Source organism: Danio aesculapii, chromosome 7 (genome assembly GCF_903798145.1).
Source record: "Danio aesculapii chromosome 7, fDanAes4.1, whole genome shotgun sequence".
Lineage (NCBI taxonomy): Eukaryota > Metazoa > Chordata > Actinopteri > Cypriniformes > Danionidae > Danio > Danio aesculapii.
In genome coordinates, this window is record NC_079441.1 from 73,270,954 (window position 1) to 73,284,108 (window position 13,155).

Consider the following 13,155-nt stretch of genomic DNA (forward strand, 5'->3'; position numbering starts at 1 on the left):
TTTTTATTGCTATAAATACACATTTTTATTCATTTATTCACTATCAAGTGACAAATTTAGTTTAACTTTAGTTTACAACGTCAGAAAACCCCCACATTTCTTTCTCTTTTATTTTCTCTTTTTCATTCATTCATTCATTTTATTTTCATCTTAGTCCCTTTATTAATCTGGGGTCGCCACAGTGGAATGAACCGCCAACTTATCCAGCACATGTTTTGCGCTGCGGATGCCTTTTCAGCCGCAACCCATCTCTGGGAAACATCCACACACACTCATTCACACTCATACACTACTGACAATTAAGCCTACTCAATTCACCTGTACCGCATGTGTTTGGACTGTGGGGGAAACCGGAGCACCTGGAGGAAACCCATGCGAATGCAGGGAGAACATGCAAACTCCACACAGAAACACTAACTGACCCAGCCGAGGCTCGAACTAGCGACCTTCTGCGTCGCCCCCTTGTTCATTCATGTGCAGGGGTATCATTATTTATGTTTTTTTCCCAATGTTTTGTGTTATTTCCAAATTATTTATTTATTCATTTACCTTGGATTTAAAGTTTAGTGTTTACTCTACTAAACAACATCATTAATGCAACTATTTTATGTAATGGTGCTTAAAATAAACCCCAAAAACACAGGTTTGAAACAAATAAGGGTGGATAAATCGTTTTTAAGGTTAACTTTTCCTAAGGGAAATAACCAACAGTTATGATATGTTCAATGCGTGTGTGTTTGTTTGCAGTGTGAGCGAGACGTGGAGCAGATTCAGGATCAGCTGAAGGATTATAAAGATCCTCCTCTGTCTCTCAGCAGACTGACCCTCAAACAGCACAAATTCAGGAGCTTCAGAGAGGCCGCTATGGTCAGTGGGTTTGATTTCTTCATCGGGAATAATCGCTCATGTATGGGTTCATATACAGATGGGGACAAAATTGTTGGTACACTTTAATTTATCCAGGCCAGTTTCATTAGTTTGCCTTTTTTAAGGCGTCTGTCGAGCCACAATTAGTTTATTATCATTAGTTAATTAAGTTAATCATTAGTTTCAGTCATTTTTGATTAATCAGTCCGTTTTTTTAATCGATCGATCAAGATTTGTTTGTTGTCACCTCATACTTCAGTTTCTCATCAAATCTTCTGACCAATTAGATGCTGTCTAGTGTCTGACATGCCCCGCCCCTTTCATCTCATTGGCTGTTCATTTGATGCACTTGAGCACAAACACTCTCACTGGCAGAGCAGTGATTAAAAACAAAACACTATTGGCTGATTTTTTTAAAAGGGGAGGAGCTACTTGATGCCCTGCCCTCTCTTCATGTTTCAGTTAAGATTATGTTAAACACTGAATAAAAAAATGCACATTTCAAAGCGCTTCATTAAGAGATTAAGCGATCGTCTGTCTTGTGTTGGTGTTTCTAGGATCTCCACAGTGAGACACTAGTGCTGCTGGCGGAGGTGGAGAGCTGGTCTGAGCTGGACTGGTCTGGTCTCGCTGCTGTGCTGGAAAAACTGCCTCCAGTTCGGGAGAAAGTCCGAGACATGTCTCACTGTCTGTCGGACCGCTGGACACAACTGGACAACACTCAGCGGCTGCTGTCCACGCTCACTGAAGTAAAGCATTGATATTATTATATTATTATTCAAATGTACCTGTATATATTATGTACAGATCCTCTTTCTTTACGTTAATCATCTGTGAGAGCAGCTGTAGAGTACTGAGAGGAGGACGTTTCACAAACAAATCAACAAGAGGGAAAAAACAGTCCCATTTGTGGACCACATTAATACAGGTTGCATTTCCAATAAGAATCTAATGTTAGAACCAAAGGCGGATTTAATCAGTAAGCAAGGCAAGAGGGCGCTTAGGGGCCCAGGAAATATGAGGGCCCCCAAATAAATACCTAGAAGTATACATTATACCTATAAATTACATGTAAAACATTGTTTTCTATCATATTTTGTATGATGAGGGTCTAAGACAGGGGTCACCAAACTTGTTCCTGGAGGGCCGGTGTCCTGCAGATTTTAGTTCCAACCCTAATCAAACACACCTGAACAAGCTAATCAAGGTCTTACTAGGTATACTTGAAACACCCAGGCAGGTGTGTTGAGGCAAGTTGGAGCTAAACCCTGCAGGGACACCGGCCCTCCTGGACCGAGACAGGTCTAAGAAATAAAAGTTTAGCGTAATTGTTATGTACATCTGTGCAAATGTGTCCCCCGCCCTCAATCATGGAGCAGTCTAGCAGTCGAACAGGGTAAAGACTTTGTTTTAAAAATGAAATATTGTTTATTTATTACTTTTAGGAGTGAATTTGTTTTAAGAGAGCAAATCATTTAAAATGCTTTACAAGATGCTTTACATGCTGTTATTATTGATTTGCATTAAGATAAAATGAAGAAAAGGTGACGTACATGCATATCGTGTGCATATTGCTTGCACACAACACATATCGTGTACATATCACACACATATCACATGTGCAAGTGAAAATCTTCATTGTTTTTAATTATTTGCACGTCACTTTAGGCTCTCCATGTCAATGCTATATATATACATATATATATAGATGAGCAATTCCAGCGTTATGGATATGACATTTGCAGTACAATCTCAAAACATCTGTTTATATTTTCCAAAACAGCTAACCACAGAGTTATGGAAGCAGAAGAATATCAATCTGTAAACATATTTTACGTTTTAAATGCGGAAAATAAACATGAGTTTACAGTACACCACATACTTTGTAGAAATTCTGTGAATTAAACTGCACAACCTGAACGAAATAATGCTAATCAAAAGGGTAAGAGTTGGCTGTCTATAGAACAAAATGATTGATTTTATTTGACTTTACAGTTATGCATTCATAAGGAAAAACCCTTGTTATGGATGTGACGGATGTAAAGTTTCCACTTGTGTGACTTTTGTAAATCAAATATAATTGTTTGAAAACATTGACAGAAACATTTTTAGAGACAGAGATATTTTTAAAGCACTGTAAAACACAAGCCTACACAAAAAACAAACAAACAAACAAACAAACAAAGAAGCGGTTTTGCCATTTTGGCGAATACGTAATTTTTTTCATGCCAAGGTTGACTCTCCACCACAATACACACACACACACACATTCAAGGCTGGTTTATACTTCAGCATCGAGTGATCACCGTGACCTTTTGCGTAGTCGTGCATTTATACTTCTGCATGCTGTTTGTGTTGCTCTGCAATGACACTTCCGAAACACTAGCTGGCAGTAGGTGTTTATGTTCATCTGTGTCAAGTTTCTTCATGGGTGTTTTGTTTTTTCTGAACGCCACCTTAATGTAGAAGTAGCTCAAAACTCGCTCATTCTGAGGCGGGAACCAGCAGATGTGCCACAACCTTAATTTTAAACAAAACAAAAGTTTCCATCTGGAGCTCCTTCACAGGACTCCACACTTGTAAACACTTGCTCTGACGGGTTTGTGCAGCTCTTGGCCCCACCCACACTGGTCACAGCTACCAAGCCGACAAATCACAAAGTTGTCGCAACGTGTAGTCATCTTTTTTGAGAGGTGTGCGTCAGCCACAGCGAGGGTTTTGCGACTGCGCAAAGGCTGCACCGGACCATACGTGTGCGCTCCGCAGAAGTATAAATCAGCCTTTACACTTACACCAGTAATTGTCCATTCCTCCCTGCAGGCGTCTCAATGGTGTGACGTGGTGTCGTCCTCCTCTCCATCATCCTCGTCTTCCTCTCCTCTTTCATCTCTGCCTCCCATCCCTCCGTCACGCTTCCAGGACGCTCGAGCTCTGGCTCTGGATCTGGGCGGAGGTGCTTTGCTGGATCTCTGGTCTCAGACTCTGGAGCGCTACCAGAAAACCCTGGCGGAGTTCAAGAGCCGAATCCTCCAGGCAGAGAGAGGCTCGTCTGTGGCCCAGGGTCAGGAGCCGGACCTTGGGGGCAGATGGAGGACTCCTGCTCCCAGCAGCACCTCCAGTCTGGGGGATTTAGAAGGCGAGATCGAGCCCGACTGGTGCCCTGGAGGAGAGGGGGGCATGCAGTCCTGGGGGTCACTGGCGTCACTTTTTAGGCCACAAAACTGCTCAACGCTCAAGATCGGAGAGGAGAAGAAGAAAGAAGGGGTGAATCCAGGAGGAGGGAAGTTTCTGCAGAATCTGCTGCACCCGGCCAAGAAAAATGTAAGTGTGCATGCTTGAAGACAGAGTCGCAGTCATGTGATCAGCATCCAGAATAAATAGCATTGAAGAAGTGCAAAAACTAACCTAGCAACCATATTCCAACACCCTAACAGCGATCTAACAGCTCCCTTGAAACCATTGATCACTTGGTAGCACCTTAGCAACTGCATAGAAACACCTTGGCAGCCACTGTTTGCCATTCTACAGTGGGACAGTAATTCAAGACACTTGACATTAGTTGGACAGCCAGTTTTGCAGTGTTGTTGGGTTCTAGCATGCTTTAAATTGTCAATAAGCTTGTTATTTATAACTTGGAATCATCTAAAATTGTAAACCAATGACCTTGCAACCACATACCAATACCATGGTATCCACACAGAACACCATGGAAATTATCTATAAACAAGTTGTTATTAGCAACAATCCCAGAACCTCCCAAGAAACTATCTAGCAACTCCCTAGCAACACATTAGCAACTTTAGGGCACCCTCTTAGCTGCACCATGGGAATCAGGTATTCAATACCACTCAGTACCACTAATAAGTGCATAGCAATTTTCTAGAAATCACTTGTAAGTGACACTCTCTCCTCTCCATATGCACCAGACACTTATCAACACTCCATGTTTCTGACAACATCTTCCAATTATTAGTGTGCTCCACAAGTGAGTGGACTTGACAAACCACCTGAAGGACACTCTGATGATTTGAGGTACTTTATTTGTCCTCACTTGTAAGTCCCTTTGAATAAAGCATCTGTTAGATGAGCAACTGTAAATTCATACCAGTTATACACTAGGAATCATTTGGAATAGCATAGCAAGATGGTTCCTTCCAGTAAACCCATCAGGAACTGTCTAATTACACTGGATGCGTCCGAACTTGTCTACAACTCGAGTAGATACTACATTTGGCTTAGAATTTACTACTCGGCCATTAGAAAAGTACAGTCTATAAAGTATGAATGTGAGTAGTATGAATGGAACTCGAACATACAAGGTCTGGCAATTGTCATTATGACCTGATGTACACACGTCAATTAGGTTGCATCACTCACATCATGAATTCTCTTGTGGGGCATCATGGGATAGCATAGTGTCCATCGGATGCACACTTCAGAATCTTGCTGAAAGTAGTAGGTCATCCGGGTACTTCTTGCATACTGTTTTTTTAATACTCTGAATCCTGACATAACTTGGCTTGCTTGCTGTTTTTAGCGTACTATATAGTATGGAAGTATGAGATTTCAGATGCAGAATCTCCTACAGCACTCTAGCAATCATGTAGCAACAGCTTTGAAAACGCCTATATAATCGTGCCTATCAGCTCCAGTAACTCACTCTAATAATAACCAAGTTGCCAGATTTATTTGCATTTGCCGTTAGTTGGGTGTTCATTTAGTGCCTTGCATGTGCATCTTTAATGTCAAAACTACATACAGTTGTATTGTTGTAGCCCACAGATGCACCGCTCCCTCCCAAACCCCCTCGAAAGCGGCATCCCAGTTTTGACCTCCAGGCTCTGTTAGCCCCTCGACGTGCAGGAGCCACACCTAAACCCACCGAGTCCACTTCCGGCCAGTCGTCTCCGCTGTCCTGGCTGGGCCGTAAAGCTATGACAGATCCAATCCTCACTGCGGGGGTGGCAACAGCGGTTCCGGGATGGAGGGATCCGGCTGGAGGTGGAGCTGGGGGAGAAGCAGGAGGTGGGGGAGTGCTGATCAGAGGAGTGGAGGTCAGCAGTAAAGAAGTGGCCGATCATACAGGCTTCACACGCCAACACGTACTGCTAAACCGCACTGAGAGAGGGACGGGGATGGAGAGAGCTGGAGTCACTGCACAGAGGTGGGGTTCAAAAACAGACCACATACTGTAGCAACACAACAACTAGCTTATATCATTGCCGTGGATTCTACTAAGATCAAAAGCGCATCCATTTTAAGGCAGTAATATCCTAATATCTTAAGAATCTCCCTTTAGACTTGGGAACCGCCAAGATCATAACAGTCCCAGCAACACACCAGCAATATAACTCAATGATAATGGCCTGATATCCACGGAGAACCCCCAAAACACAAGACACTACAAGACATCCTTGAAAAAAAACATCCAAAATACTGTTGTTTAGCTAATTTTGAAATAAATATTAATAATAATATGTGGGCCAAACTTACCCCTAACACAACAAGCTATTGTAGAGGTTTTCTGTAACACATGGACAGCATGGTACCCACATTTAAAGGGGTCATGAAATGAGAATTTACAAATGCCTTAATCTTCTGACACATAAGTGGTCATTAGACTGTAAAAAACATTGTGTAAGTTTCAGAACTCAAAACTTCGTCATGTCTTTAAAAATGGCTTATATTGAAGGAAATCTGTCAAAACAACAGGTTCTGGAATATTCATCTCTATGATGTAATAGTGAGGATAAGCCCCGCCTCCACAGAAGATCAGCACTCACTTATTCTACACCACCTGTTCAGTCCTGTTAAAAGTGCAAAATATTAGCCAATCAGAGGAATGGGCGTTTATTTCTGAGTCTACAATTGGCCACACTCATTCGTCCACCCCTGCATTATTAAAATCCAAAGTTGTGTTTGTTAACACTATGCATAGATAATGCAGCATGAGTTAATATGAACTAACATTAAGTGGGCGTGTCCAGCTTTGTTTAGGTGGGAGTGTCGGGAGAGGGAAAGAAGGAAGGTTTTGCATAAAAATGGGAGTTTCGTTTGGTCACGCGCTGATTTTCACAGAGGCAAAACAAACACAAACACAGACGCAGGGGAGAAAGACAGCGACTGTATTTACATGGACATCAGTAATCGAATTGTTTGCCAAATTATTAATTTGTCAACTTTAACAGCAGTTTGGCACTTTCACTTTCATTCAGGAACGTTTTATGCATGCCCCCACGGATTTCACCATTTCCAGATGCAAAAAAGCTCTCGGGTAAAAAAATTATCCTTGCGTATAAATGTATTTCTGTGGCGTGCACTGTAGTCCACACGTGAGTCCAGCTGCGCTGTCTTAGCGGGGAAATGAAAACAAAATCTTCATTGCAGCACATTTATAAACACAACACTGACGACCCGTGTCTCTTAACAATTCTTCTTCTTCCACTTGTTTTGGCAACACAACATGGCGTCTCTCTGCCGTCTGAACACTTTAACAGGTAAAAACAGTCTTCAGAGCTATCATGCATATTAATTAAGTTGCACCTCATTCACAATAAAGCATGCTGATTGGTTTGAACCAAGTCTTTCTCATGAATTAATGCTGCACACTTAATCATGTCACATTGTACGCGCCAGCACAGACATCCACTCTCCACGCTGGAATACACGTAAGGATCTAATCGCAGATTACTCGAAATAACCCAAAAACAACCAGTTTTCACTCTTTTGTGAAATATATGTGTCCTAATAGTGTTTATAGCAGCGTGGGCCATATATATATGAGTGTCAACATCTCAAACAGTGTGTTTTGATGTTTCGTGACCCTTTAAAGTGTTACACAAATTCCTTTTACTCATGTTTTGAGTTTGTACGTTCCTTTAAGCACATCTCGTCATCTCCTTGTATCTGTGTTTACCGCAGTAAGCTGTATCTGCAGTGGTGTCGGCTGGTCAGCACAGAGAGACAGTACGTGGCTGTTCTTAAAGGTGTGGAGGAAAACTACCTGCCCCTCCTGGAGTCTCCTGACGCCCCGTCCGCTCTGAGAGGAAAAACTGAGTCGCTTTTCTGTAACTGGAAAAGCCTCTCTGCGTTCCACTCGCAGTTACTCCTGCCGGCCATGGAGGGCGCACTCTCCCAGACCCTCCAGCAGACCGACTGCTTCACCAAATACGTGAGTGACACCTCATGATACAACACCCTGTCCCAAATCACACCCTAAACTCTCACAGCTCTCGAAGTCTACGTTTCTATGATGTGATATAACTCTTGGATTATTGGGTAGAAAGTGCGTATCGTGAGCACTGTGGCTTCAGAGTGGGTGTGCTATTCGGGACAGGACCCTTTTCACAATTCAGAATCAGAATAAGCGCAATGTGCGCAAACACACCATAGATTTTTAGGTGGTTTTCAGGAGCTCGGTCTACATACAGACATACCAACACAGGAGGACAGAAAGATATTTAAATAAGTGGAAAATAAAGTAAAAAATAATAATAAAATTCATAAACCCTCTAGATCAGGGGTCACCAATCTCGGTCCAGGAGGGCTGGTGTCCCTGCAGGGTTTAGCTCCAACTTGCCTCAACACACCTGCCTGGGTGTTTCAAGTATACCTAGTAAGACCTTGATTAGCTCGTTCAGGTGTGTTTGATTAGAGTTGGAGCTAAAATCTGCAAGACACCGGCCCTCCAGGAACAAGTTTGGTGACCCCTGCTCTAGATGAACTTGTTTAGTAACCAAATATAAACATCTTTGTTTAAAATTCTTCCTGGTTCAATCTTTTAATGTCCTGGTAAAACAAAGGCGATAATAATAATAATGATAATATTTGATTATGTTATTAGAGGCAGAATTGTTAGCGACAATTCTACAAAAGATTAGCAACTGTCTGTATATTTCCAAAATTTTAATACAGGGTGTCAGCGGGGTCTTAAAAACTCTCAAAAGCTCTTAAAATAAAATATATATATATATATATATATATATATATATATTTTTAGGCCTTAAAAGTTCTGAAGTTCACTGAAATAGTGTCTTGTAGGTCTTAAATCAATTTAAACGGGTCTTAATTTTCATTTGTTTATAAAAAGCTACCCAATCGATCCAATCGCCAACAATACTTCTCAATAAAACGTTTAGCAAGACTCTATTTATATTTGAAATGATAACAGTCAGTTGTTAATATTCATTCTTTCATTTATTTTCTTTTCGGCTAAGTAAGTAAGTAAGTAAGTAAGTAAGTAAGTAAGTAAGTAAGTAAGTAAGTAAGTACGAAAGTACGTACGAAAGTACGTACGAAAGTAAGTACGAAAGTAAGTACGAAAGTAAGTACGAAAATACGAACGTAAGTACAAACGAAAGTAAGTAAGTACGAAAGTAAGTACGAAAGTAAGTAAGTACGAAAATACGAACGAAAGTAAGTACGAACGAAAGTAAGTAAGTAAGTACGAAAGTAAGTACGAAAGTAAGTTAGTACGAAAGTAAGTACAAAAATACGAACGAAAGTAAGTACGAAAGTAAGTAAGTACGAAAGTAAGTAAGTACGAACGTACGAAAGTAAGTAAGTACGAAAGTAAGCACGAAAGTAAGTACGAAAGTAAGTAAGTACGAAAGTAAGTACGAAAGTAAGTAAGAACGGGTTTATTTCTATAGCCCCTTTCCCAGACATTGAGTCACAAAATGCTTTACAATAAGAGAAAACAAGTAAAAGAACACATATCAATAAGAGAAATCATGTTAAAACAAGTTAAAAATGCAAATACAGAAACACTAATACTGTTAATTAAAAGCTTGACCAAAAAGATCCTTAAATGCTCTTTAAAAAGTTCACTGATCTCAGATTTCTCAGTGCTTTAGGGAGAGAGTTCCAGAGCCTTGGGTCCACCACACAGAAGGCACGGTCACCTTTAGTCACCTAGAGTTCTGAATATGGCTAACAGGTGTGCCAGAAGCCCTCAGAGACCGGCTACATGAGTGAATACGTAACAGATCTTGAATATATAGGGGTGCTTGACCATGCAGAGCTGTCTCTTAATCCCTTTATTAATCTGGGGCCGATTTGCTCAACTTAATTATCTAATATGTCTGAAATATTCTGAAGCAGCAATACTGTTTTGACTGTCGCATGAGATTCCTGCTTTTTTAAAGTGAAAATATAACATTAATTCACATCTGTAACTCGCCAATAACTTGTTTTTATTGTATGTTCCTGTAAGAAAACATTGCAGATAATTGGAAATCCGGTGATCGCAATAATCAAACCGTTAGAAACAACTGTGGTCGGAACCAAAGTTCACAGGTCTGTGTTCTCTGAACTCCTCTCAAGCACTGGACGACTTCATTCTGATTGCGTGCTGTCGAACATAACGTCATAGCTCATTACCATAAAGTTGACTTGATTTCAAGTCTCCTCGACGCCCACATCGGCGAAGACCTGCGGCGTTGCTCCTTTGAAAGTGCTACTTTGATGCTCTTGCCGCTTTCTATGTGAGCGTACAGTTAGAATTATAATGTGATCATATTGTTGCAAACTTTGTCTCGTTTCTAGTCCAGTTATCTAAAAAAGTCTTGAATCCAGAAGCATTTTATAGACGAGGAAAAAAATATGGTGTTGTTTTCAGAAATAAGAGTCAAACTTAAGGGGAGTTTTTTGTTTAAAACAAGCTAAATAATCTGCCATTGGGGGAAGTCAAATTATCGCAACCAGGCTCATTCTGAGAATGTAGTCCTGGGGACGTTTCTGGAGACCACGAAATACGTCCCGGGAGGTACGTATTTTTGCAGTCTTTGTTTTCGCGAATCCGCGAGAGGCCGCTGTGCGCGCTTTTTCCCGCGCCGTTCTCGCGTAAACCCGCTAGAGGCTGCTGTGGAGCGACCTTCCGCCGTCTGCCTGGATGACAGAATGATTGACCGTGCGACCGGCCAATCGGCTGACCCACCCTCCTCCGTCCCTAAACCCAACCAACGACGATTCACAAAAGCCATCCAGAAAAAGAAAAGCCCTCGTATGATTTTTACCACGTTTTCGGATGTTGACCACATTCTCACCCTGTGATGAACTTGTTCGCTTCATTTTTTTGGATTTTGTTTTTGTTTTCTTACCTGATTTCTGGAACTGCACTTCCCTGGACTCGAACCCAGTCGTCGGCGTCGTGGTCAGCCCCTCTCTGTGCCTCAAGTCCGCCAGAGTACACGAAGAGCTAACCGGACAAACTGGTTGCAGCGGGAAAGCCCTCCACACGGAGGCGAGCGGCCTGCTGGCCGGCCGGCAAGTGCCGAAGGGAACAGCGTCACATCGCCCCGCAGCGTTCGCTTAAAAAAATGAAATGCAGCCCTATGTACCCCCGGCTACGTATTTCATGGTCTCCAGAAACGTCCACGGGACTAAGTTCTCAGAATGAGCCTGGTTTGACTTATCTTCTGAAGTGAAAACTGGATTATTTCTCTTCCCCATTGGCAGATTATTTAGCCTGTAAACAAAAACTCCTCTTAATTTTGACTCTTTATTTCTAAAAACAAGACTATACTTTTTGCTTGTCTAGAAAACGCTTTAATTTAAGAGTTTGTAGATATCCAGACTAGAAACAAGACAGAAACTCTGAGTAAGATAAGCATTTTTTGCAGTTTCAATAGGAAAATCAATAAAGCTGTGAGGTGTTGTTATGAATTATGAATGCTGTCTCTCCACAGAAGGATCAGTTTCTTCTGTATTCCCACTATATCCGCATGAGGCCGGAGTCGGATGCTCTGATCATCAGTCAGGCTGCTGATTTCTTCAAGGTAAGAAAAGATTCATGAATGATTCGGCTCTCAATCTCGTTTTATGTAAATGACCCTTTAGTAAGCCCCGCCCCTTTTCTCACTGTCCGACATGCGCTCCCCGATCAATCTGAGCACTCTACAGGGAAATAGCGAATAACTTCTGTACAAATAACACACTGATTTCATACAAAAGCAGACATGAAGTCAGGAAAATGGCTCAGTGGTTAGCACTGTCGCCTCACAGCAAGAAGATAGCCGGTTCGAGTCCCGGCTGGGTCAGTTGGCATTTCTGTGTGGAGTTTGCATGTTCTCCCGGTGTTGGCGTGGGTTTCCTCTGGGTGCTCCGGTTTCACTCCAAACACATGCGCTATAGGGGAATTGATGAACTAAATTGGCTGTAGTGGATTAGTGTGTGTATGGGTGTTTCCCAGTGCTGGGTTGCAGCTGAAAGGGCATGAATGAACAAATAAATGCAAGTATAGATTTTTATATTATGTTTAGATTTTTCTGCTGTGACGGGTCAGTTGTTTAATAAGCCGTCAGAGTTTTTATCTTTCTCCAATATGATATTTACAGTTTTTCTCTGTCGCTTTGGTATATTTCCCAGATCAGATTTTAAATTAGCAAAACAGTAAGTGCATTTCTCAAAACAGCACGACAAATAGGTCAAAAAATTGCTCAAATTCCTTAGTTCATCTCTCAAAACTGAATTTCTGTGTCAGTGAATGTGTCAGTGTCGTCAGAATGACAAGTCCTGCTGTCATTGTGATGGATAAGACAGTCAAATTACTTAGTCATGTTGTCAATATAACTGTACTCTGTAGAGCTGTTCTGATGTAAACTATTAGTTGTTTTAGTCTTTGTACTGTAATCTGTTGCCAGATACTGTCGTGGTGATACAGAAAGGAAAAGACAGCACTGAATAACACAAATAAAAAAACTAAACAAATGTAAACACAGGACAATCTCCTTTCAGATACACCTTTATTAGAAAAAAGCCAAGATTCACCTGTGAGAGATTGACCAATTCTAGACAGATTTAGAACAAAAAGTCCAGTGGAAATGCATAATTAAAATATTATGACAACTTGTTCAGCTATTCTGCATGTAAAGACGTGCCATGAACAATTGATTTAATGTTGTGGGGGGGGGGGGGGGGACTATTCAATAGAGACCAAAATAATAAATTTTGATTAACATGACATAAGCAATTGATAATGTAGGAACGAGCAGATAATTGCACATGATCAATTGCATGGATGTACGCAAGCATTTGCAACTTGTTTAAAGGAATGAGAAACTGCTTTTCTAATGTGCACAGGTGATTGAACAGGGAATTCTGATCTGAGATCTGAGAAATGGACTAAAGCGACTGAGAAAAACTGGAATATTTAGTTAATAGTTGACAAATCGTGCCTCTTCTCAACAGGGAAAAACACCAACAATGAAGAGTGCATGATTATATGCTGTCATGCCTTCGCAATCTATAAATGTGTTTATAATGGAAGCCAATGGGGCAAAAACAGCC

At 41.3% G+C, this 13,155-nt stretch overlaps 1 protein-coding gene across 1 annotated transcript in view; it reads left to right on the plus strand.

The window, feature by feature from the left end:
• arhgef40 (Rho guanine nucleotide exchange factor (GEF) 40) overlaps positions 1 to 13,155 on the plus strand; it is a 59,564-nt gene that overhangs the window by 31,722 nt on the left and 14,687 nt on the right. The window contains exons 15-20 of the mRNA XM_056462487.1: positions 748 to 867; positions 1,425 to 1,616; positions 3,688 to 4,188; positions 5,643 to 6,031; positions 7,789 to 8,038; positions 11,556 to 11,645. Coding sequence (XP_056318462.1) covers positions 748 to 867; positions 1,425 to 1,616; positions 3,688 to 4,188; positions 5,643 to 6,031; positions 7,789 to 8,038; positions 11,556 to 11,645 — 1,542 coding nt within the window. The remainder of the gene's footprint in view (positions 1 to 747; positions 868 to 1,424; positions 1,617 to 3,687; positions 4,189 to 5,642; positions 6,032 to 7,788; positions 8,039 to 11,555; positions 11,646 to 13,155) is intronic.